General features: G+C 44.1%; 3 protein-coding genes across 3 annotated transcripts; 1 reads left to right on the forward strand and 2 right to left on the reverse strand.

The window, feature by feature from the left end:
- LOC112248344 (SWI/SNF-related matrix-associated actin-dependent regulator of chromatin subfamily B member 1) lies at positions 1-5,459 on the forward strand. Its single transcript, XM_024417286.2, has 9 exons — positions 1-149; positions 408-519; positions 629-758; positions 882-1,019; positions 1,182-1,309; positions 1,500-1,666; positions 2,141-2,331; positions 4,404-4,535; positions 5,019-5,459. Exons 1-9 carry the CDS (start codon positions 21-23, stop codon positions 5,047-5,049), a joined length of 1,158 nt encoding a protein of 385 aa, XP_024273054.2. The 5' UTR covers positions 1-20; the 3' UTR covers positions 5,050-5,459.
- On the reverse strand, positions 5,376-8,700 carry derl3 (derlin 3). The gene is made up of 7 exons (XM_024417287.2): positions 8,499-8,700; positions 8,207-8,272; positions 7,653-7,726; positions 7,358-7,451; positions 6,824-7,019; positions 6,421-6,511; positions 5,376-6,272 (listed from the first exon to the last, which is right to left on the reverse strand). The coding sequence occupies exons 1-7, from the start codon at positions 8,586-8,588 to the stop codon at positions 6,149-6,151; spliced, it is 735 nt and encodes a 244-aa protein (XP_024273055.1). The 5' UTR covers positions 8,589-8,700; the 3' UTR covers positions 5,376-6,148.
- Positions 8,701-8,791: 91 nt separating this feature from the next.
- On the reverse strand, positions 8,792-24,488 carry LOC112248342 (stromelysin-3). Its single transcript, XM_024417283.2, has 8 exons — positions 24,225-24,488; positions 13,346-13,611; positions 12,550-12,693; positions 12,234-12,367; positions 11,843-12,084; positions 11,246-11,450; positions 10,641-10,901; positions 8,792-10,519 (listed from the first exon to the last, which is right to left on the reverse strand). Exons 1-8 carry the CDS (start codon positions 24,333-24,335, stop codon positions 10,401-10,403), a joined length of 1,482 nt encoding a protein of 493 aa, XP_024273051.1. The 5' UTR covers positions 24,336-24,488; the 3' UTR covers positions 8,792-10,400.
- Between the last annotated feature and the right edge of the window lie 607 nt (positions 24,489-25,095).

Here is a 25,095-nt window from a genome sequence, read left to right on the forward strand (position 1 = left end):
GCCAGTTAGTTTTTTACACAATGCGCATGCTCATCCGCGCTGATCTTTGTTGTTACATTTCCAATATGGCGCTTAGTAAGACATTTGGACAAAAACCTGTCAAATTTCAGCTTGAAGAAGATGGGGATTATTATATGATTGGGTCAGAGGTTAGTATTTTCTTTGGTTATAGTATATTTTAAGATGAGTCATTTAGTGTAATGTAGCTATAGTATAACCAACGTTAGTTACGACGTTTTGGTGCGTTTGCTTGATAATTACCGGAGGGAACATTAGCAACTAGCCGAGGCGAGAGATAGCAGCTAACAGTAGCTAGCTTGTCGATAACAGTAACAGATGCTACCCTCGTAAGTTAGCTATAGCCAGTAAGCCCTTACGTTTTCTCAATTTGCCGTTTTTGATTTTAGGTAGGAAATTACCTGCGTATGTTCAGAGGTTCCTTGTATAAGAGATATCCATCACTATGGAGGAAACTGGCATCAGTGGAGGAGCGGAAGAAAATAGTGGAATCATCACACGGTTAGTAACTTAGCTAGTTAGTTAATTACCATGAAACGATAACATGGGATAACGAAGGCATACTCTTGTAATGTGGTTAATTGTTAAACATTTTCTTCACTTCTATCAGATCATGGTTACACAACCTTAGCTACCAGTGTGACCCTTCTGAAGGCATCAGAGGTAGAGGAGATCTTCGAAGGAAACGATGAGAAGTACAAAGCTATCTCCATCAGCACAGAGCCCCCAGCTTACCTCAGGTATTGTCATCAGCATTCTCTCATAAATGTTTTGCCTGGTCCTTGATGGTCTAGGTATTGTAGTCAATAAATCTTGTTTCATATATTGTCTTCATGTGTCACTGTGTCTGGTCTTGAAAACAGGGAGCAGAAGGGTAAGCGGAATAGTCAGTGGGTCCCCACGCTACCCAACAGCTCTCATCACCTGGATGCTGTCCCCTGCTCCACCACTATCAACCGCAGCCGCTTAGGCCGAGACAAGAAGAGGACCTTCCCGCTCTGGTGAGCCTGATTAAAACCTAAACCGCTGTCAGAACAGATGAACTCTGATGTAAAGGCCTATCATAGTCGATCATAATGTAAACAAAACTGTTTGAAACCATTTTTCAAATGTGTGACTTGTGTGTTACAAAAATGTGTTACTGTTCTCTCTCCCATGCACAGTTTTGATGATCATGATCCTGCAGTGATCCATGAGAATGCCACCCAGTCTGAGGTTCTGGTTCCAATCCGACTGGACATGGAGATAGAGGGGCAGAAGCTTAGGGATGCTTTCACCTGGAATATGAACGGTAGGATTGCATTGTAGCTCTGTCTAAAACTGGTGTCCATAACAATGGTATTTGAATCCCTTTATATCTCTTTAGTTTTCTAGAACAAAATTATTTAAACATGACAACATTCTTGTCATCTTCTGCCCAACCACCTTTTCTTCTCAGTCCTAGTTCAAGTTCTCATGTCATACATGCTGTTGTTCCTCAGAGAAGCTCATGACTCCTGAAATGTTTGCGGAGATCCTGTGTGACGACCTGGACCTGAACCCCTTGGCCTTTGTCCCAGCCATCGCCTCAGCCATCCGCCAGCAGATAGAGTCCTATCCCACAGACAGCATCCTGGATGAACAGACTGACCAGAGGGTCATCGTCAAGGTACAACCAAGATTGTTATGTTAACTTACTGTGTGTGCAACAATGTGGTGAGACCAGAGTTACAGAACTTAGACTGTGTCTGATAATTAAAAGGTGCAATTTGTAGAAATGGCACCACCATTTCCTGGTTTCAAAAATATTCAAACGTTCACCTGATTTTAGCTTTACACAATAAATGTATAGTGTAGAAAATCATTGTACCATCTAAACTGCTGTGAAATATATTTTGAATAACCAAAAATATTGTATTTATCTGTTTGAACCCGATGTAAAAAAAAAAATTTTTTTTAAGTATAAAGAAGCTAATATAAAACTTACGGAGGGGAATCATAGAAATATCACACAAAGGTGATGCCGCGTATCAGACTTGCTTTCAATGAGAATGGCAGATCTATAACTCTCATTTCTATCTGAAATCACACAATGGACCTTCAACTGATTAGTTAAAACATGATTTCTTATCTTTACCATAAGCTAAACATCCACGTTGGAAACATCTCGCTCGTGGACCAGTTTGAGTGGGATATGTCAGAAAGGGAGAACTCCCCAGAGAAGTTTGCCCTGAAACTGTGCTCGGAGCTGGGCCTAGGGGGAGAGTTTGTCACCACCATTGCTTACAGCATCCGAGGACAACTTAGTTGGCACCAGAGGACATACGCTTTCAGGTAATATATACAGATTGGTCTTCACACCCAAGACCCGATCCGGGACCCGAATTCTACATTTTCTCACAGGTCTGGGTCCAATCTGATATAATTACACATACCTGAGACCCGTGACAATCATACCGACCTGAACGCAGCTGCTGCAGTAAAGAAAGAGAGAATTATATATATATGTGGTTGCTCTTGCTTTTCACGAGTGGCGTGTAGCTTGTTTTGTCCGCCAATCATAAGTCATCAAAGTGGCACTACAGTCATAGAGCCTCCGTGTGTGGCAAAATAAGTTAGGAGGTATCTAATTGCTCAGCTCCGGATGATGAAGTAGCTTAAAAATGGGCTTTTATGCTGCTTCCCTCGCTGGGATCGGACCGGGTTTGGATCCAACCGGGTCTATACGGAACGGGTCTCTAACATACAGTACCAGTCATTAGTTTGAACACACCTACTCATTCAAGGGTTTTTCTTTATTTTTACTATTTTCCACATTGTATAATAATAGTGAAGGCATTAAAACTATGAAATAACATGGAATAATGTAGTAACCAAAAAAAGTGTTAAATAAATCTAAATATTTTATATTTGTTTCTTCAATGTAGCCACCCAAGGTAGGGGTGGTATACAGAACATAGCCCTATTTGGTAAAAGACCAAGTCCATAATATTATGGCAAGAACAACTCAAATAAGCAAAGAGAAATGACAGTCCATCATTAAGACATGAAGGTCAGTCAATATGGAAAATTTCAAGACATTTGAAAGTTTCTTCAAGTGCAATCGCAAAAACCATCAAGCACTATGATGAAACTGGCTCTGAGGACTGCCACAGGAGAGGAAGACCCAGAGTTACCTTTGCTGCAGAGGAGATGTTCAATAGAATAACTGCACCTCAGATTAAAGCCCAAATAAATGCTTCAGAGTTCAAGTAACAGACACATCTGAACATCAACTGTTCAGAGGAGACGGTGTGAGTCAGGCCTTCATGGTCGAATTGCTGCAAAGAAACCAATACTAAAGGACATCAGTAAGAAGAGACTTGCTTGGGCCAAGAAACACGAGCAAAGGACATTAGATCGGTGGAAATCTGTCCTTTGGTCTGATGAGTCCAAATTTGAGAGTTTTAGTTCCAACCACCGTGACTTTGTGAGACGCAGAGTAGGTGAGCGGATGATCTCTGCATGTGTAGGTCCCTCCTTGAAGCATGGAGGTGTGATGGTGTGGGGGTGCTTTGCTGGTGACACTGTCAGTGATTTATTTAGAATTCAAGGCACACTTATCCAGCATGGCTATCATAGCATTCTGCAGCAAACACCATCCCATCTGGTTTGGGCTTAGTGGGACTATCATTTTGTTTTTCAACAGGACAATGACCCAAAACACACCTCTAGGCTGTGTAAGGGCTATTTGACCAAGAAGGAGAGTGATGGAGTGCTGCATCAGATGACCTGGCCTCCACTATCACCCGACCTCAACCAAATTGAGATGATTTGGGATGAGTTGGACCGCTGAGTGAAGGAAAACCAGCCAACAAGTGCTCAGCATATGTGGGCACTCCTTCAAGATTGTTGGAAAAGCATTCATCATGAAGCTGGTTGAGAGAATGCCAAGAGTGTGCAAAGCTGTCAAGGCAAAGGGTGGCTACTTTGAAGAATCTTAAACATATCAAAATATATTCTATCTTTAACACTTTTTTGAGTTACTACATGATTCCATATGTGTTATTTCATAGTTGATGTCTTCACCATTATTTTACAATGTAGAAAATAGTTTAAAAAATAAAGAAAACCCCTTGAATGAGTACTGTATGTATAGCAAATACTCAGTGGAGCTGGTAAGAGGACTGATCTCCAATAGTTTTTGTATTTGGGTGAAATGTAATAGATGTTCTTGACTTTGTAGAGTCTGTTTGTGAAGCAATGTATGAATTGGGTGAAAAGTAACTCCCCAGACAGTAACACTGACCTCTGCTTCTGTTGGGCTCCTATCCTAAAATATCCCTTTCAGCAACATGCTATTTTCCTGTTTGGCTGTGTCTCATGGTGGTGCAAGTCATTTGTTGTGGCTCTTTGTCTCCGTGCAGTGAGAACCCGCTGCCCACGGTAGAGATAGCCATCCGGAACACAGGTGAAGCTGACCAGTGGTGCCCACTGCTGGAGACACTGACAGATGCAGAGATGGAGAAGAAGATCAGGGACCAGGATAGAAACACTCGGTGGGTGGTGCTGCGTTGGACTACTGTCCTAAAAATATACTTCATGATCTATAGACGGATTGGTTGTTTAGCAACAAAACCGACGCCTGTGCGACTGGCAAAACAGACGGGGTGGGCTTAGATTGTTGACATGTAAACTATATTTTATTTCCAATATTTGTAAATTAATATTTTCAATAATGAGCACTTGTCTCTAATACATCATTACAGTTGTTGGTTAGCTCGCTAGCAAATTTGAGCCATATTAGCATAGACATCCAGTCAAAACAAGACATGGTATCAAGAACAAGCTGAAACGAGAACAATTTTCCCCATGCGGCAGCTTCTTGTCATTGACCAATTAGTGAGCAAAAGATCAGATTTGGGCTGCCTGTCTAAATGCAAAGTTTGGTAAATGGAACTATCCACCTAGCTTCTGTTCATTCAATAAAATGTGTTTGTGCCGTTACTGATATTGACTCTCCGTGTACATTTACATTGCAGGCGCATGAGACGACTGGCAAACACATGGTAGTTGATGCAAGCGGAATGTCTTGCTCCTTCAACAAGACCGACAGTAGGCCATTTGATGAAGTACGAGAGTGTTGGGACTTGCTATGCTAACAGCATTAACACAGGCATTGCTTCAGCCTGTTTACCAGAGCAGGTCCTCCTCTTCACCGCTCTCTACACAGCCTACGTCCCCTCCACCCCTCCATGTGTTTATTTGAGCAAAGCTCCACCACAAACACACCCTACAATGTGCTCCCTCCCCTTCCCCTGTGTGGTGAACCTGTTCCCACTTTGACGACTGACTCTTCTACCCACCCACAGAGGAGTGAAAAAACACAGGAAAACTCAGACAATATATTCTGTTATGTTATATTTGTTGTCTTTTTGTACATTTGAATAATTCTTACAAAAATAAAAGTGAAATGATCTTGATTGCTTTTGATAAGTGTTATGTCTTTGTAAATTATATTATAGTGACCAAACAACCAAATGAAAGGTTATTAAACTAATTTAGGAAGTAAAAATAAGTTTGCCGCCTTATTATAGTTGTTGGGCTCTTTTGCATGCTTTGTTCATGCTTACAACACCCGGCACAACCCAGTTGTTGGTGGTGTGCTAAGCCATTTCTATTTGGCAGCAGTGCTTCACCCACAAAGGCAATAGTTGGAAAGTGCAGACGGTGCAGGTTCCCTCGGTAACAGGATTCCAGATAGTCGGCAGATTTATGAATGAGTCGAGCAGCAGGTCAATAACAAAGACGAGGCAATAATTTTGTTTGCACCTGTATTTAAAAGGTGTGATTCTGTTTGAAATGGCAAATGGTTGCTTGCCATTAGTACCACAGCCAGAAATGCATGTGGTGATGGAAAGGTTGCAATGCTCATTGGCCTCTGATTGCATTTGACATTTCTAGTTATAACACTCGGTGAAAGAAGTCTGCAACAAACTCACTACGGTGGCTCCCAGTGGACACACTGAACTGTACAGATGGTACGTTGCTGCGCTCTTCATCCACATCCCTCTGAGGAGTAAACCCTCTATCCACAGCTGGATGGCTCCTGGTTTCTTCAGTGGGGCTGGGAGTACATCTTGGGTTTATATGGGGTTAGATGGTCCCCATGCTACTGCCCCTGGTCATTGGGCTCCCCTCCGTCTCCACCTTGGTCCTGCCAAAACTCTCCAGCCTGCTCCTCAGGGAGTGGGAAGTAGCTGGGGTCTTCCTCTTGGGTGTCAAACATGGTTCGACTGCAACAACAAACAAGTGTGCAATGTGCATCAACTGACATTGCTTTGAAACATCAGACACTGAGGGATACTTTGAGGGCCCAGAGCCCAAATTTAACTTGAGAAAAGGGTAGAGTCACTAGTCAACACCACTGATATTGATACTCACAGAAGTTCTGGTGTCATCAGCAGCTTCCTGCCTCCAGGCTGGTTTGGAAACACATCTTCCAGAAAGTAGTAGATGTGTCCTACTCCGATTCCTGAGGTGGAGGAGCAAACTAGTAGCATTTACAGTGACATGACTTCACAAATAAATAGGCCTGGCAATGACTGACATTGTTAAACATACAGGAACTGTAACACAATGTCAAGGGGGACACATCCTTATTGTTTGTCTGGACACATTTGAGCCTATGCTCTGTAGATACAAGAGATAAACACTGTAGACGACTGACAGCTTGGTTAAAGTAGGTTCCCCCGCATTGACTGTCGTCTACAGTGTTTATATTGTCTACCCATATTGTTCCTCACTGCTATCTCAGGGTATGTGTGAGACACATAACATACTGTACCTAGAAGGTCAACGACAATGGAATTGCCAAGCAGCAATGAGAATCCCATTAGCACCCAGGGCAGAAACGGTGCCTGGAAGTTCAGAAGGCCGAAGAAGTTCATGCGTATGTAAGGATTCCTTCTACTCCACACATACACCAGCATGATGGTGAATGCCTGGCCCAGGAAGAATAGGTTGGCAAAGAGGCCAAACAGCTGTGTAGACCTTCAAGTTAAAGACACCAGTAGAAACATTAGCTACACCTTTAATATGCCAACCTGAGATTATACATGTAATTTCGCTTTGCTCAAAACACATGGCAACCCATAAAATGTATTGCTGCCTATCACAATACAAAAACATACTAATACAATTTGACCTAGAACATTACACAATAGAAGGAGGTTATTAACTGGAGACTACAATATATTATTCTTCAGGAATGCACAGTATGGCTACAGCTGTGACAGAACAGGGAACTGCTGGATGCCATTTTTTACTTGAATACCGCGGCGCATTGGGTACATTGTGTCAGTTCTAATGTAAAGGATACAGTCATGAGGACACCCCCAAACAGGAACATATATACGAAATCTGCAGTGCGGCCCCGGAAAGACCCTTCCTCCAGCATACGACAATAACGATACCTGTTTGTCTGGTAAAGGAAAGGAACTGCAATAACTCAAAAACAATAGACATAGAGGGATAGAGGGGTTCACAAATTAATTAGGAACATTCCATTTGTTTTGACTTCAGGATGACAGTGTTTTTTTCTAACATCTTTTGTAAAAACTAAATGGAGTTTTAGATTAATAGTATTTATTTTAAGATGTCCAGACAAAAGATACAGAAAGATGATGTTGAACAAAAAACTGAATCCAAGTGAGCCGAAAAAGAGGAAGTTGGTGATCAGCCGCCATATCTGCAAAACAGAGAGGGAAAACGCAAGTAATATTAAATGGATAGTTCACCCAAATTCCAAAAGTTCACATTGGTTTCCTTATCCTGTAAGTAGTCTATGGATAAGTTATGACAGGGAAACTAATCCAAAACACAGATTGCTGTCATACCTTGTCCATGCACTCTTAGAAAAAGGGGTCCCAAAAGGGTTATTAGGCTGTCCCCATAGGATAACCCTTTTGGTTCCAGGTAGAACCCTCTGTGGAAAGGGATTTATACATGGACCCCAGAAAGATTCTAACTGGAACTAAAAGGGTTCTTCAAAAGGGCTATCATATGTGGACAGCCGAAGAACCCTTTTAAATTCTAGATAGCTCCTTTTTTTCTAAGAGTGGAGACTGCTTAGAGGGTAAGGAAACCGAACGTATAACGTCGTAATTTGTGTTTACTATCCCATTAAGTATGAGGTATACATTGTGTTTATTAATAGAGGTTCTCTTACCTGGTATTTTCTAATGATAAGGTCTGGGTTGAAATAAAGCTGAAATGGGGTGATTACCTCCAATTGCTATAACCCCAAAGAAAGATAATACATTGAATGTATGAATTAATCATCAGAAACAGTTACACTGTTTCAATATGGTATACCTTTAAATAACGTATAGTGAAAATGTGTTCTCTCATCTTTGAGTATGTATATATTATTTCTCTAACTAAACACGCCAAAACAACCAGTGCACAGTCGGCGAGCTGTTTACTGCAAGCCTGCTGAAAAATAGATGTCAGACGCTTACCACCGCTGCTGTAGTCAAAACGCAAGCTGTAGTGTACGCTCTGGTAACAGAAGGAATCTGGAAATATTCTTGAGTGAAGCTGTGAGCCATGGTCAGAATAAACTCGTTTTTGCCTATGACGCTTAATACATTTGTTGATCCATTAGGTCCGGGTGCAACAGCGATGCACCTTTAACAGAGCTACACGAAAGCGACATTATAATAGTCATGGCACGCCCCTACTTATATTAGCCAATCAGACTAGATATCTATCCATCTATTTATTTATCTGATTCACAAAAATGGACAATGTACTCAATCTTAAATATTTTATTTGTACCAAAACACAGTACATGATTAATATTTTTATATTTGCATAGTAAATGTGGCATTTGAGTAGAAAAACATGTTAAAACATAAAGATATGTAATCAGAACAGATGATGGCTATTTTAATTAAAGGACAATTATGTCTTGAAATGATTCTGAGCTCTATAGTCAACACCCAAAACTTTAGAAGAGATCTGCCAGGCTGTGGCTATTGGCTGTCAAACAATGACAAAAATATCACAAATACATATTTTACAGTAAAGCAGATATAATAATACTAATACTAATAATAACTTTATTTGTACAGCGCTTTTCAATACAGGTAACAAAGTGCTTCACATCATAAAATAAAAGTACTAACAAAGAAACAAAGAAAGAATAGCTAATTAAAATCATTTCAATCGTACATTAAAAGCATCTTTATAAAAGTGTGTCTTCAGCAGGGATTTAAAAAGAGCCACTGAATCTGCAGCCTGGTCTCCTCTGGCAGACCATTTCAAAGGCTAGGGGCCCTAATGGAAAACGCCCAGTCTCCTTTCGTTTTCAACCTACACCAGATTTTGGAATGGTCAATAGTGCCCTACCAGAGGATCTCAGGCTGCATCCTGGCTAAGAAGAACAAACATATCAGTGCCCTGCACTTACAAAATGCAATGAATGGCCCTTACCAAGTTATCATCATGGCTTAGATTCACATCATGCAGCACCAAGGATGGAACATTCCATCCCTTTGGACTGACTGAGAGCACCATGGATGGACCATTATTGAATTAAGTACAGCTATCTTAGAATGAACATAAATGTGACCGTGTTACAAGTAAGACTGTGAGTAAGTGTTCATAACTTTAGAGGACAAAAAGTGTCCCTGATTGTCAGTGATTTCCAGATTTAGCACCTTAATTAGTAAAAAGAAAAAAAAGACTTCATAGAAAATTGCAGTGCCTTAAACATATTTCCCTTTAAGAAGAAAACAAACTGCAACATCTCGTGAGTAAATTAGACATCACGATACAGTTACTAACCTCCTGCAGATGGCACTGTCTTCTCAGCCCACGGTCTTTACCAACGCCTCTTCTGACCGTACACTCTTGCAAAGGGTTCTACATTGAATCCAAAATGGTTCTACTTGGAACCAAAAGGGTTCTACCTGGAACCAACAAGTGTCCTTCAAAGGGTTCTCCTATGGGGACAGCCGAAGAACCCTTTAAGGTTCTAGATAGCACCAGAGAGTAAAACCCAACCCAGCAAAAAATAAATACAACTATATAGCTGCACATGAAGTCCAAACTCTGAGGAAACATTTGAATTTGTGTTTTCCTGAGAAGAAAAAAGGATCTAGTCCATTCAGTGTTAAGATAATGAGTAAACAAAAACATATTTGAGGAATAGCAAACATTTTGTGGAAATCACTCAAGTGAAGTAATAAAGTCTTCACCTAAATAATTTGTCTCTGGTCTTGTTACGCAAAATGGTCTTGTTCCCCAAAATGCACAAGATTATAATGTTGTATTTGAAAGGACCATAAGGACAAGAGCATGGTTGAACTTGACTTGGACTTGAATTTGATATTGAGAGCATTATCACCTGATGATACTCATACATTTCTGCAACCAAAGAAGTCCATGTGAAAATAGCGAGGATACCCCTGTAGTGAATTCATCTCCACAGGATCAAACTTCCAGTACTGCCTCCCTCTGATAAAGTGGGCATAGCCTGTCAATGGGGGAAAAAATCTATTCATCAATACAATTAAATAATTATCCTATGATCTAACTTTTCAATGTCAGACTCACTCCCAAATTGAGGTGATTAGGTGATTCGTTCATAATATTACCATATTGGTCCTTGAAGGCTGCGTCGACATCACTGGGGATGCCGCGCCAGTCCTGCATGTTGCGAGGGTAGATAGAGTCGACACGGTTCTCCTTGGGGCTAAACCTCCAGTAGCTGCCTGACTTGAATAAGTAGGTGTTGTAGTTGTTGTCCTGGCCCCAGCGCAGAGCTGCCTGGATGTGGGAGACTGACAGGCCGAGGCTCTGCACAGAGTCTGGCCCTGTGATCTGTCTCTCTGCATCAAACACCCAGTAGCTTTGACCTGCAATAGCGCGAGAGAGAGAGAAGAGAGAGAGAGAGAGAAGAGAGAGAGGAGAGAGAGAGAGAGAGATACAGTAGATGCCCCTGCTGTGGGATCTGGGCTATGTTTTCATAGTTTCCACAACTCTTGCCTATTCAACACTCTTGTCACTCTTGACATGCCCTACTTAAAGTTGCAGAATAACACTTTTCTGGCTAACCAAAAAGTTCATAAAGCTATAATGCAGTTGTTTTCCTGCTTGTCTGCCTACATGTATGTTAACCTGTTAGTTTTCAACTTGGGGCTTACCTAATCCTACACTTATAAAATATAACTAACCACAGCACAATATCTATGTCACCCACCTTGAAAGAACCAGATATTCCCTGATTGGTCTTCAAAGGCTGCATCAATGCTCTCTGGAATCCCCCTCCAATGGCGGGATGCCAGCGCGGGGTAGCCTGCCTCCAGCCGCCCCTCCCGAATGCGCCACACATAGCGTGACTTAAAGAAAAACAGCTCTCCGCGAATCATAGACACAGCATCGAAGTCTGTCTGGCAGGCGTCAGGCTGGAGACAGAAAGAGGACCACTAGACTCTTAGAAGAAACTGTGCTATCTAGAACCAATAAGGGTTGTTCAGCTGTCCCCATAGGATAACCCTTTGAAGAACCGTTTTTATTTCCAGGTAGAACCCGTTTGGTTTCCATATAGAATCCTTTCCACAGCGGGTTCTACATGGAACCCAAAAGAGTTATACCTGGAACCAAAAAGGGTTCTCCTCTGGGGAGAGCCGAAGAATCCTTCTGAAACCCTTTTTTCCAAGAGTGTAGTGCATTTCCATACTGTCGTATCACATTTATTCTTGTGTGGCTAGTATCTCAGTTGTATTGTGTGTCTTATATTGTGATTATCTGCCTGTGTAGCACCTCCAAAGAAAAATATGGCGAGATTAACACTCACAATACTACTAATGATCTCATTGGTATCTGTAGTGATTTGTGGCAGTGGTTGGGGTGGAGATGGGGGCTGGACATGTGGACGAGGGCCATACAGGTATTGGATCCCCAGCTTGTCATCCTCGCTCAGCTCCAGGGGATAGGAGAAGCTGTAATAGGGGGACATCACTGCGCCCGGTTCCTGGGAGTGCTGCAGGCCAAGAACATGCCCGAACTCATGAGCAGCCACTTGGAGGAGGTCTGTGCCTGCAGTAGAGTCAAGGCGAGGGTCACACCTCCAGAGATAATACACTATAACTGTAGAAATACCTCCTGACTTTACTCATTTTACATAGAGCTCTATGTAAATCAACTCTCCATATTTCCTGCATGTTCCCTGCCAAGAAAACACTCACCCATGTAGTTGCCAAGGGACCACGCCTCATCATAGTCAAAATGGATGTCGCCCTCCCTGTGGGTCTTGGGGAAGAAGGCATGGGCTAGAATGCCCCCAGGGCCGTCAAAGGGCAGGTTATCTCCATGCCAGTAACTACAGTAGAGATCCATATCAGGGCAGGTTATCGCCATGCCAGTAACTACAGTAGAGATCCATATCAGGGCAGGTTATTTCCATGCCAGTAACTACAGTAGAGATCCATATCAGGAAAGCACTGGCTGAGCAGTAACTTAAAATCGGACATTTGAATACACATAATGTACACACATGCGTACCTAGTGAAGTCAATGACAATGTCAGCCTTTCCACTGCTGACCTCAGTGAATGTGAGGGGTGTGACCTCACTCCACACTCTCAGGGCTTCCAGGAGGACACCCCGCACTTTGTCTTCGCTCATCTGCCAGGGGAAACGAACCACTCTGAGGAAGAAAGATGTATAGATATAAACAGATATAAATCAGAGGACGTAAACTCCACGCACACATGCACACACCATAGTCTGTAGCCTGTAAAAACACTCCAGAGACTACCAGCCTTGTTGCATACCTAGAACCTCCCTCTCATTTGATATCTAACCATCAAATCAACAGATAGGTGTGCTGTTACATAGACCCTCAGGCTCTGTAAAATAACAGTGTATCATAGTCCTGTTCCTTCCAGTTTACTTCATCTGTAAAGTCTCATTAGCCCATCATGGCTTCCCCTCTCCTCTCTCTGAACGGCTTCTTAAATTCCATTGCATTTTGATAAAGAACAGCCACAATGAGAGGAACCAGGGTAGACACAGATAGGCAGCAGCCAGTCGACAGATAGCCCAGCCCAGACAATCCATACAGTGAGTCTCAGAAGGAGGAAAAGTAATACCATAAAAGCTACTTTATGACCAAAAAAGGAGACTAATGATGGATAGAGTAACACTGGATTCTGAACATACAGTACCTTTCCCACCAACACAGGCAAATATGCACCAAAACAGGATACAAATACTATTTCCTTTGTTGGGACCAAGTCCATCTCAAGCTGTACACGAGTGTGGTTATGCTATAATGATAATAATATTATTATCCTTACTTGTAGGTGAGGTCAGTTTTCTCCAAGCGCCCCCCAAACAGGACAAAGCGTTTCTGCCTGTGTCTCCCCCTGTAGATGACATCCTTCAGTGTGGGGTAGTCAGGCACGCCACACCGGGGACGGTTAGACTCCTCAGTGTTGTTAGTTACCAGTGCTGCTTTTACAGGGTCTCCTATGGCCAAGGCTGTGTCTTTGAGTGTGCCCTGAGGATGGGCCACTCTTCCTCTCTTCTTTAGGTCATGGAGATCAAACCTCTGGAGCCATCCCTTTGAAACAGCAGGATCATGAGCAACATTTATTAGATAACATGTTTACAAAAGTGTCACTTATAAGGATGAACAACTTTAATTAAAACGCATTAGAAAACAATAGATTTGGTGCAAATATGTATCCCAATGCATTGCACTTTTTTGGAATCCATGCATGCACTGACATTGCCTTAAAGGGAAATGTAAAAAAAAAACATTCTACTTCACATTCATCATCTCCAGCACCACCCTAACATCAACATATGTGAAAATGGTGCATTCCTATGTTTTGTAGTAAAATAGATAGAGAAAGATTAGTAGACAATTAGTAGGCAATTAGTAGGCAATGCCTACTCACATGCATACAGATGATGTCATTAGAAACACTTATCTTCCTCTACCTATTTTACTACAAAACATAGAAAAGCACAATTTTCACATTTATTGATATTGGGGTGGTGCTGAAGATTATGAATATGAAGTTGAAAAAATGTGAAGTTTCCCTTTAACATGATTGCTAGTATCTCTGAGAGGGGGAGTATGAGAGGTATATAATAACTGGAAATAAGTAAACAAACAAAAATTGCCTGTCAGAGAGTGTTTCCCTTGTTGACTTGGAGTGGGCTTGTAGCTTACTTTACTGTCAGTTATCATTACACATAAGAACTATTACAGTAAATACCCCCCTGCAGAACCCAGAGGAAATGACTTTGCTCATCACCTCCTACCTCAAGCATAAATTACAGAGAGGAGAAATACTGTCAGTGGCACAGCGTCTCCATGGCTTTTTGAAGTTGTACAATTCAAGGCCTTTTACAGCTTTGCAATTCAGGAAGCATTGGGGTGCTCTTCATGATCACAAATGTCTTTACATTTCCTCTGACACTGCTACTGTAAAACACATTGGATTTCTTAATGCACTAAGAACACGAGGATGTAGCGTATTCTACACTCTTAGAAAAAAGGGTTCCAAAAGGGTTCTTCTGCTGCGCCCATAGGAGAACCCTTTTTGGTTCCAGGTTAGAACCCTTTTTGGTTTCAGTTAGAACCCCTTTGGGTTCCAAATAGAACCCTCTGTGGAAAGGATTGTACATGGAACCCAAAAGAGTTCTCCTATGGCAGGGTTCCCCAACTGGCAGCCTGCGGGCCGGCTGGTTTTATTAGGCCCCACAAGTTTTCTAAGTAAAAAAAAAAGTAATTGTGGAATTTTATTGTTGGACATAAAAGACTGTAAAAACAACAGGAAATCAGCTCCAAGTGATTTTAATTTAAGAATTCCCATGCATAATAGAGAGACATGTGACCGTATACAAATGTAAGCAAGGTTTGAAATTATTATGTTTTAGTCTAACATTATATCTGTTTGGGCTTCTTGCGGTCAATTTGCAGTCTACAAAATATTTCTAATTATGTTCAGGCCCTCCTACCATCCGCTCCAGAAAAAATCATCCTGCGGCTGAATCTAGTTGATGATTGCTGTCCTATGGGGACAGCCGAATAACCCCTTAAGGTTCTAGATAGCAAATATTTTTCTAAGAATGTAGCGTATTCTAGATGAACGATAATCAGACATAAGTGCTAATCATTCTGTCATTGTGTCAAGCCAGTCCTCCCTCTGGTAGCCTACTGCTTTGTGAGGCTTTAGTGTTGTGGAGTTGTGGGATAATGGGAACAATGCCCAGCAGGATTCGTGGAATGTGCTCCAGACCTCAAAACGAGAGGGCCTTACCCTGAGTTATGTGCCCCAATCAAGGAAGAAACACTAGGCAGCAGAACTCTCAGTCATTCCGCCTGCATTTCACTTTGTAATTTAACCCTAATATATGGATCTTGGGCTTGCACTCTAATCTAGTTTGGCAATAAGATGTATACCCAACTGCATGAGAATGGGAGTGTGGGCTATCTACAGTGCATTGTAAAGCATGGCTAACAAGCAGGAGGAGTGTGCACTCAACATATTTCAAAAAGGGAAATGAGAAGAGAAATTAGTGCTGTTGACAAGTTGCTGACAATAACTCCCTCCCATCTGTCAAAAGGATCAGTCTAGCCCCTGAGGTGAGAGAAAGCACAGCTCCTCCCCTCAGATTGCCAACAGGGTAATGGCCAAAGTTCACTTCCATGGTGTCACAGGGGTTGTACCATGAACTTATGAAAGCTTTGACTGTCCTCAAATTGCCTGTCTTTGTTTACATTTATGGCATGTACTGCATATGCTCTTCTGCATGTATGTCCACTGAGCAGACAGTCTGGACACATATTAAAATTTGTGCATGTCACGCCCTGACCATAGAGAGCTTTTTATTCTCTATGTTGGTTAGGTCGGGGTGTGACTAGGGTGGGTCATCTAGGTAATTCGATTTCTATGTTGGCCTGGTATGGTTCCCAATCAGAGGCAGCTGTTTATCGTTGTCTCTGATTGGGGATCATATTTAGGCAGCCATTTCCCCTTTGTGCTTTGTGGGATCTTGAATATGTATAGTTGCCTGTGAGCACTATAGTAGCTTTGCGATTTATTGTTTTCTTTGAGTTTCACTACCTAATGACGAGGATGGAACCATACCACGCTGCATCTTGGTCCACTCGTTGTAAAGATTGTGACAGTGCATATGTTGTGTATACCCAACACGTGGTGTTCAGTGGTGTCGTCTTCTGACGTGTATTGTGATATATTTGAGTAAAATTGCTTTCATTACTCATATCTGCTATCCTGCGCCTGACTCATCTCACCAGCTACACACAGACGTAATTACAGAATTACTCACCTTCAAATAGATTCAGCAGGAGTAGTCGCCCTCCCTGTGGAGGTAGAGGACCATGTTGCAATGTCTGAACACCGCCATGGATCGCGTGTTACAGATGATGGATCATTGGGAGAGAGCAGGAGGTCATCCAGCGCTTTCACCAGCCCCACTACAACCGGCCCCACTGTCCACCCCTCCTTCACCCAGTCCCAGCGGGAATCCGCTTGAGCTCCCGAGGGAGTATGATGGGAAGGCTGCCGGATGCCAGGGGTTCCTACTCCAGCTGGAGCTCTACCCGGCGGCTGTCCACCCGGCTCCTTCGGGACCTGAGAGCGTGTCCTCCCTCGTCTCCTGCCTCTCAAGCAAAGCCCTGGACCATTACACAGAGTTCACCCGCCGCTTTCAGGCAATTTTCAACCACCCGCCTGAGGGTCGAGCGGTGGATGAACGTCTGTTCCACCTGAGGCAGAGGACTAGGAGGGCGCAGGATTTCCGGACCCTGGCTGCCAGCACGGGATGGAACGACAGGGCCCTGATCGATGCAGTCTGCGCGAGGACGTTCGTCGGGAATTGGCCTGCCGAGACACCACCCTCACGTTGGACCTTCTGGTGGATCTGTCCATCTGTCTGGACACCCTGCTGGCTGCCCGCGGACATCCGGATCGGGGCCTGTCAGTTCCATCCCGCAGCACCTCCGCTCCGACACCCATGGAGCTGGGAGGTGCTGCGCTTAGGGTGACCGGAAAAGGGGCCATTTCCTGCACCATCTGTGACTGCAGAGGGCACACTGCTGGGGAAGTTCCTCAGGGAGTCATGACAGCAGGCAGGGCACTATCATGTCACCCCAGGTGAGTCGGCACCAGGCTCACCCAGAGCCCCCTGTTGCTCACATGTATGTGTTTATTACATTTCCTGAGTTTTCCCTGCATTCCCAGCATAAGGCACTCATAGATTCAGGCGCCGCTGGGAATTTGATTGACCGTTCATTTGCTCATAGTTTAGGGACCCCCTTGTTCCTGTGGATATGCCCTTCCCTGTGCACGCCCTAGATAGTCGACCATTAGGGTTAGGGCTGATTAGGGAGGTCACCGCTCCACTAAGCATGGTTACGCAGGAGGGTCACAAGGAGAGAATCAGTCCCTTCCTTATTGATTCTCCTGCGTTTCCTGTGGTGCTGGGCCTACCCTGGTTGGCCTGTCATGACCCCACTATTTTGTGGCAACAGAGTGCTCTCAAGGGGTGGTCACGAGAGTGCTCAGGGAGGTGTGTAGGAGTTTCCATTGGTGCGACTACGGTGGAAAGTCTAGACCAGGTCTCCACCGTGCGCATCCCCTCGCAATATGCAGATTTGGCTCTCGCCTTCTGTAAGAAGAAGGCGACTCAATAACCACCCCATCGACGGGGGGATTGTGCGATAAATCTCATGGTAGACGCAGCACTTCCCAGGAGTCACGTGTATCCCCTGTCACAGGAGGAGATGGCGGCTATGGAAACATATGTCTCCGAATCCCTGGGGCAGGGATACATTCGGCCCTCCACTTCACCTGCCTCCTCGAGTTTTGTTTTTGTGAAGAAGAAGGATGGAGGTCTGCGCCCATGTATTGACTATCGGGGTATAAATCAGATCACAGTGAGGTACAGCTACCCGCTGCCTCTCATAGCCAGTGCGATCGAGTCAATGCACGGGGCGCGCTTCTTCACAAAATTGGATCTCAGGGGCGCTTACAACCTGGTGCGCATCCGGGAGGGGGCCGAGTGGAAGACGGCATTTAGTACCACCTCAGGGCACTATGAGTACCTCGTCATGCCGTACATGTTGATGAATGCTCCATCAGTCTTCCAGGCCTTTGTTGACGAGATTTTCCGGGATCTGCACGGGCAGGGTGTAGTGGTGTATATATCGACGACTTTCTGATATACTTCGCTACACGCGCAGAGCATGTGTCCCTGGTGCGCAGGGTGCTTGGTCGACTGTTGGAGCATGAGAAATGTCTGTTCTTCCAACAGTCCGTCTCCTTCCTAGGGTACCGCATTTCCACTTCAGGGGTGGAGATGGAGAGTGACCGCATTTCAGCCATGCGTAATTGGCCGACTCCCACCACGGTAAAGGAAGTGCAGCGGTTTCTAGGGTTTTCCAACTACTACCGGAGGTTGATCCAAGGTTTTGGTCAGGTAGTGGCTTCCATTACCTCACTGCTAAAGGTGGGACCGGTACGACTGCAGTGGTCGGCTGAGGCGGACAGGGCTTTTGGTCACCTGAAGGCTCTGTTTACCTCGGCTCCCGTGCTGGCCCATCCTGATGCCTCTTTGGCGTTCATAGTGATGGTGGACGCATCCAAGGCTGAGATAGGAGCCTTGCTCTCTCAGCGCTCGGGCACGCCACCAAAGCTCCGCCCCTGTGCTTTCTTTTCGAAGAAGCTCAGCCCGGCGGAGCGAAACTATGATGTGGGGGACCGGGAGCTGTTGGCTGTTGTCAAGGCTCTGAAGGCGTGGAGACATTGGCTTGAGGGGGCTAAACACCCTTTCCTCATCTGGACTGACCACCGCAATCTGGAGTACATCCGGGCGGTGAGGAGACTGAATCCTCGCCAGGCAAGGTGGGCCATGTTGGGCTCTGTCCTACAGACCAGGTTCCCAGAATGCTAAGGCAGATGCACTGTCCCGGATGTATGACACAGAGGAGCGGTCCATGGATCACACTCCCATACTTCCGGCCTCTTGCCTGGTGGCACCGGTGGTGTGGGAGCTGGATGCGGATATCGAGCGGGCGTTACGCACAGAGCCCACTCCCCCACAGTGTCCAGCTAGGCGCCTGTACGATCCGTCTGCTGTCCGCGACCGTTTGATCTCTTGGGCCCACATGTCACCCTCCTCTGGTCATCCTTGCATTGGTCAGACGGTGCGTTGCCTTAGTGGGAAGTACTGGTGGTCCACCTTGGCCAAGGACGGGAGGGTTTATGTTTCCTCTTGCTCAGTGGGCACCCAGTGCAAGGCTCCCAGGCACCTGCCCAGAGGGAAGTTACAACCCCTACCCGTTCAACAACGGCCGTGGTCGCACCTGTCGGTGGGCTTCTTGACGGATCTTCCTCCCTCGCAGGGCAACACCACGATCTTGGTCGTTGTGGATCGGTTTTCTAAGAACTGCCGTCTCCTCCCTTTGCCCGGTCTCCCTACGGCACTACAGACTGCGGAGGCCCTGTTCACTCACGTCTTCCGGCACTACGGGGTGCCTGAGGACATAGTCTCTGATCAGTTCACGTCCAGGTTCTGGAGAGCGTTCATGTAACGTCTGGGGGTCTCGGTCAGCCTCACCTCAGGTTTTCACCCCAAGAGTAATGGGCAGGTGGAGAGAGTAAACCAGGATGTGGGTAGGTTTCTGCGGTCATATTGCCAGGACCAGCCGGGGGAGTGGGTGGCGTTCATCCCTTGGGCAGAGATGGCCCCGAACTCACATCCCCACTCCTCTACTAACCTCTCTCCCTTCCAGTGCGTACTGGGGTATCAGCCGGTTCTGGCACCTTGGCATCAGAGCCAGATCGAAGCCCCTGCAGTGGACGAATGGTTTAAGCGCTCAGAGGAGACCTGGGAGCCCACCCATGTGCACCTGCAACGGGCCGTGAGGCGGCAGAAGGCAAGCGCCGACCGCCACCACAGTGAGGCCCCGGTGTTCGCACCGGGGGACCGGGTCTGGCTCTCGACCCAAAATCTGCCCCTCCACCTGCCCTGCCGGACGCTGGGTCCGTGGTTTGTGGGGCCATTCAAAGTCCTGAGGAGACTGAACGAGGTATGCTACAGGTTACAGCTTCCCCCAGATTACCGTATTAATCCCTCGTTCCATGTGTCTCTCCTCAGGCCTGTGGTGGCCGGTCCACTCTAGGAGTCTGAGGTGGGGGAGGTTCCTACCGCCAGTGCCGGTGGAGGACGTCTTGGACCCTTCGTTGCTGCGGGAGTTCCACCGTCTCCATCCGGATCACCCTGCGCCTTGTCCTCCGGGTCGTCCCCGAGGTCAGTGTCGGCGCACTGCTGGAGCCGCGCGTCAATGGGGGGTACTGTCACATCTTCCGCCGAAGTCGATCCCTCTCCTTGTTCTAGCCATCGCCAATCCACTTTTCATTTTCCATTTGTTTTGTCATTGTCTTACACACCTGGTTTCAATCCCCCAATTACTTGTTCATTATTTAACCCTCTGTTCCCCCATGTTTGTTTGTGAGTAATTGTTTATTGTATTGCGGTCTGTATTTGTGGCCTTGTATTTATACGACGTGTATAAATATATATATTTGAGTAAAATTGCTTTCATTACTCATATCTGCTGTCCTGCGCCTGATTCATCTCACCAGCTACACACAGAAGCATTACATAGATGACCACTCTGGGTAGTAGAGCTATTGGAGGAGCAGAGGTCCCCAGACAATATTGACTTGTCTGCTGCCGGTTTGCGTGTTCCCACATCATCTGAGAGCAGACAGAGGATATCCTTATAGGAGTCTCTGGCACAGTGTTTCTCAGCTAAGCCCTGGGAGACACAGTCAGTCCATCATCTTCTGTCCTGATGACTATGCAAGATGCCATTTACAAAGTAGTTCACCCTCCAAAAGAGGGCTCTAGGTGACTCAGGATGTTTTATCATTGTGTTTGTGAACCAACGTGTTTTGGGAGGGGGATCCATTACATGTATGGACACATCTAGCTTCTGGTTACAGTGATGACAAGATCTGTGAGTCACTGCAGTGGAGTGACAGAGTGGTATTCAAAGAGCACAACTCAACATGTCTGTACAAGTATACAAGTATCCTAAAGCCTAGACATTATAAAATGTGGACATTGTCAGTTCTTGTAAGAATTTGTAAAAAAGGAGGACACTTAACCCCTTTCATATAGGAACAATACTAGAGGACATTGTCTGCAAACGAAGCAACTTGGTAATGTTTACACAATGCATCGGATATGGTCTTGATTTGGAGAGGGTATGTATACTACTGAGTAAATACAGACAAACTGTTTCACTATAACAGGATAGAAGATTCAACTGATGAGGTGAAAGATAGATGCACCACTATCAACACATGCCTTGGTATCTGCCTCCTTATCCTCCTTAATCCAATACATCAGCCACAATCAGTAACACCAGGCAATAGAAAATCGGTTGCAAATCTCCTGGGTTCTTACTGTGCTCTTTTATCTTTCCTGGCAAAAAAACTACCTCCCCTGAGACCTCAGGCTTCAAGATTCTCTATCTGCCAAGCAGAGAATCAGGGGGATAATGCCACCCTCACCTTGCATGACCTGATCACACATTAACTGGGTTTTGTGCCCTGCTGTGACTTAATTCAATAGGTGAATGCTATGGAAACTGAGGCTAGTAATCTCTGATGTCACTTCCAGTCTCATGGATGTCTGGCAGTCAGTTTGGCCAGAGGACAGAACTAATGGAGCAAAACAGGAAGAAAAACCAAGGGACATGGCTTTTATTCACAAAGGGATATCCAAACATTGAGCCCATCGTATTATTTTCCCTTCATTTTCCCTGTGAGAGCAAACAGGCTCTGTGTTTGCTGACCCAGATACAGAGAAACTTGTTCCTGCTTGTATAATCACCAACTCTTTTGTCAACAATGGGAAACAAATTGACAAAACTACAAATTATGCTTTCCAGTTCAGTTAACAACTAGACATAACAATTAATTATTATTTGCATGTGTTGCCATCGCAGCTGCAAGTAATTTCGGTAAAGGAAGAGAGTAGAAACTAAACTAACAACTTTTCCTCCATGACATTGAGGGGACGTTTGTCATACTTGGTCCTTCATACAGTTGGTTTACAGTAGGCTACCTCAGACATTCTCAAATGAATGAGTTTGCATTTTTTCCAGTTTTCATCAAGAAGCCGATAATCTCTGTCATTGAGGCAGTAGGCTAATATTACAAGTTATCAGCAATACATAATCTAAAACATCAATTTGGACAATAAAACACCCCCAATGGCAATGTGGAGCTTCCCTCTTTATCCTCTCATTCACAGAGTTGTTGACAAAATGTCTTTACAGACCAGTTATTATCGTTTCCTGCCCTGCGGAGACAAGAACTCAATTACCTTCTCTATTTACCACACGCCCATACCCTGCAGGACTTTCAGTTGTGCCATGGTAGCACAAATGTTACATATCAGATCAATTAACATTGTATGAAGGTTGAAAATAAAAGCCTTTTAGATGTCAGTGTTGATGTTGTGGCAGTGGCCCTGTGAAGTTTCTAAATGCCACATTGCTTAGACTTAGTCCCATCCTGGGAGGGTTATGTGTTTGACAGATAAATATTTTTGTTTAGGATTAATGAGCCAGTGTTTAAAGGGCAAATCAGCAATTGAAACAATAATAAAGCTTCTCCCAGCCCTGTTTCAGTAAAAAGCTGAGGGACGGGCTGGAAACATGTAACCACTCTCAAATTCATAGACAGAGCTATGAATGCAAGGACTGATCATCCTTGACATCAAAATTATAGTTTTAACCATGTTTTAAGGCTATATAGTGTTAGTTTAAATTTACTTTGTTATTAACAAACATTCAAGTATTTTAGGGTTTGATCGGGTACCTTAATCTAAGCTCATAAATCATTTATAAATGATATTCTTAAAAAATCAATGGATACATATCACAACTGTATAAATCCAAAAATGGATGTAGCAACTGCTGATTGCCACTTTAAAATATGATGTTGTAATATACTCATTTCATATCGGTCATCTTCGAAAGATATGACACTTTGTCCACTGCACAGGTTCATCATCTTAACACTAACATGCTGACCAGAAATAAATTTTGAAATCCATGTTATTCAATTATTGCATCCACACTGCTCGCGTGCGCCAACGAGCGTCTGCGATGCCAAGGGCCAAAATAGAAGTCATTCCGATTTCTGACGCAGATCGAGCTGAAAGTCCTGCCTCTCCCATCTCCTCATTGGTTTATAGAAGCAGGAACCCGCGTGCCATCTCCTCATTGGTTATACCCACGTGGGTGATTGAAAGACGAACTGTTTTGCCAGTAGTCGTGGTAAAACTATGAAAGTTTAGATGTGATCAGCATATAAGTTCAAAGATGAAAAAGCCTGGAAGGAGGAGAGATGACTTTAAACGATTCGGTTGGCCGTTTTATGTGTAGATTAATTGTCGGAGTAGAGGACCTTGTGCAGTTCAGATTTTAAAAAAAAATGTTTTCATTTTTTTTCCAGTTCAGGTAAAATAACAACTCAATGTTTATATCCCAAGACAAATTAGCTAGCAACAGCAAGCTAGCTAAATAGGACAAATTAGCTAGCAAGAGCAAGCTAACTAGCCATACATGTTTAATGCTTTTTGACCTGTCTCCAAATTAATGTCATTGGTTTAGAGTTTGTTTTGCTATCTTAACCTGCGTGTCGTGAACGCGTTTGGTGTGGGGGGACAAAATACATTTATGCACGATAGCGCACGCGCGCAGCCGGTTTGGGTTCCGTGTAAGTATTGACATAGAGCCCTTCTAATAATACTGAGCATAAAATCTACAAGATTATTTGTTTTGACAGATGGGTTTGAAACATTTAGCAGGTTGGTGTCGGTCAACCAGGGCGAAGCATAATCATAACTGTAATAAAGCACACTGTAGTGTGGGTATAGCACACTGAACATTCGAAAAAGCCTGGAAAACTGGGATTCACAACTAAGAACTTTTCTGCACTCTCATGTGTGCATGATTTGAAACAGCAGGTGAATTGGGAATGCACTAATAATAATTGGCAGTGACTTGCAACACCGATGAAACTTCCAGTAATTGCACTATCAAGATATTTGTGTCTGCTGAAAGATATTATCAAACAAAGAAAAAGTAATACAACTAAAGTATTCTGCACTCACCGGCATCGCTTTGTACCTGATTGCTTCGGGCACTGGCGAACAATGCATGCTTCGGAGGCATTGCAGCGTAAAGACGCAAGATAGGACAGAAGTCTGCATCATTATCATCATCTTCTGGCCCCGTGGACAGCTCTTTCTTCAGCTCTCTCTTCAGCCGAAGAGTGACGGCGCAGCTTCTTGTGGGCTCTTATATAGGTTCTGATTCTGTGTTCTTTCTTCAAATACGCGTTTTATAGTCTGGACTCTGGAGTGATAATACCACCCGCAACAACGTAACATTTAACCCATTTTGTGCTGCGCTAACATGGATTTTTTTTGGATTCAAAACGGATGATCTACCTGCAATTGAAAGAATAGGAAACTAATGCATTTTCTCTTTGGAAAAAATGACTTATGTGAAACTCAAATGTGTTATTCATCAATAAATATTTCAACAACGCTATTGAAGGTGTTGGTTTATTTTTGGATTGATATTAATACACGTATGGCTATTCATTTCAGCCAACTGGTAATGACACATACTGTAGGCTACATACATTTCGTTTGCAACAAGTTGTGCGATTGTTTCCATATAACAACAGCCCATTCACCATTTGTGTCTTTGATTTTGGAAATAATGTGTCACAACAACTCTCATAACCCAAACTTTGGTCCTAGGAGTGGTGCCCATCTCCAAATTGACAACAGTCACACCAGCCACAAAAAAAGCTGCAAAAGCCACAGCAAGGCATTTAAGCCACAGCAAGGCAGTCAAACTCTATTTAAGTTGATTTCAGTAAGGATGGGCATTAAATAACGGGATTGGGGAGTTTAACAGGGCTAGTTTATTTAATTACATACAGGTAGGTAGGCACAGGGAAAAAGCCCTAAT

This window comes from Oncorhynchus tshawytscha, linkage group LG04 (assembly GCF_018296145.1).
Source record: "Oncorhynchus tshawytscha isolate Ot180627B linkage group LG04, Otsh_v2.0, whole genome shotgun sequence".
Classification (NCBI taxonomy): Eukaryota; Metazoa; Chordata; class Actinopteri; order Salmoniformes; family Salmonidae; genus Oncorhynchus; species Oncorhynchus tshawytscha.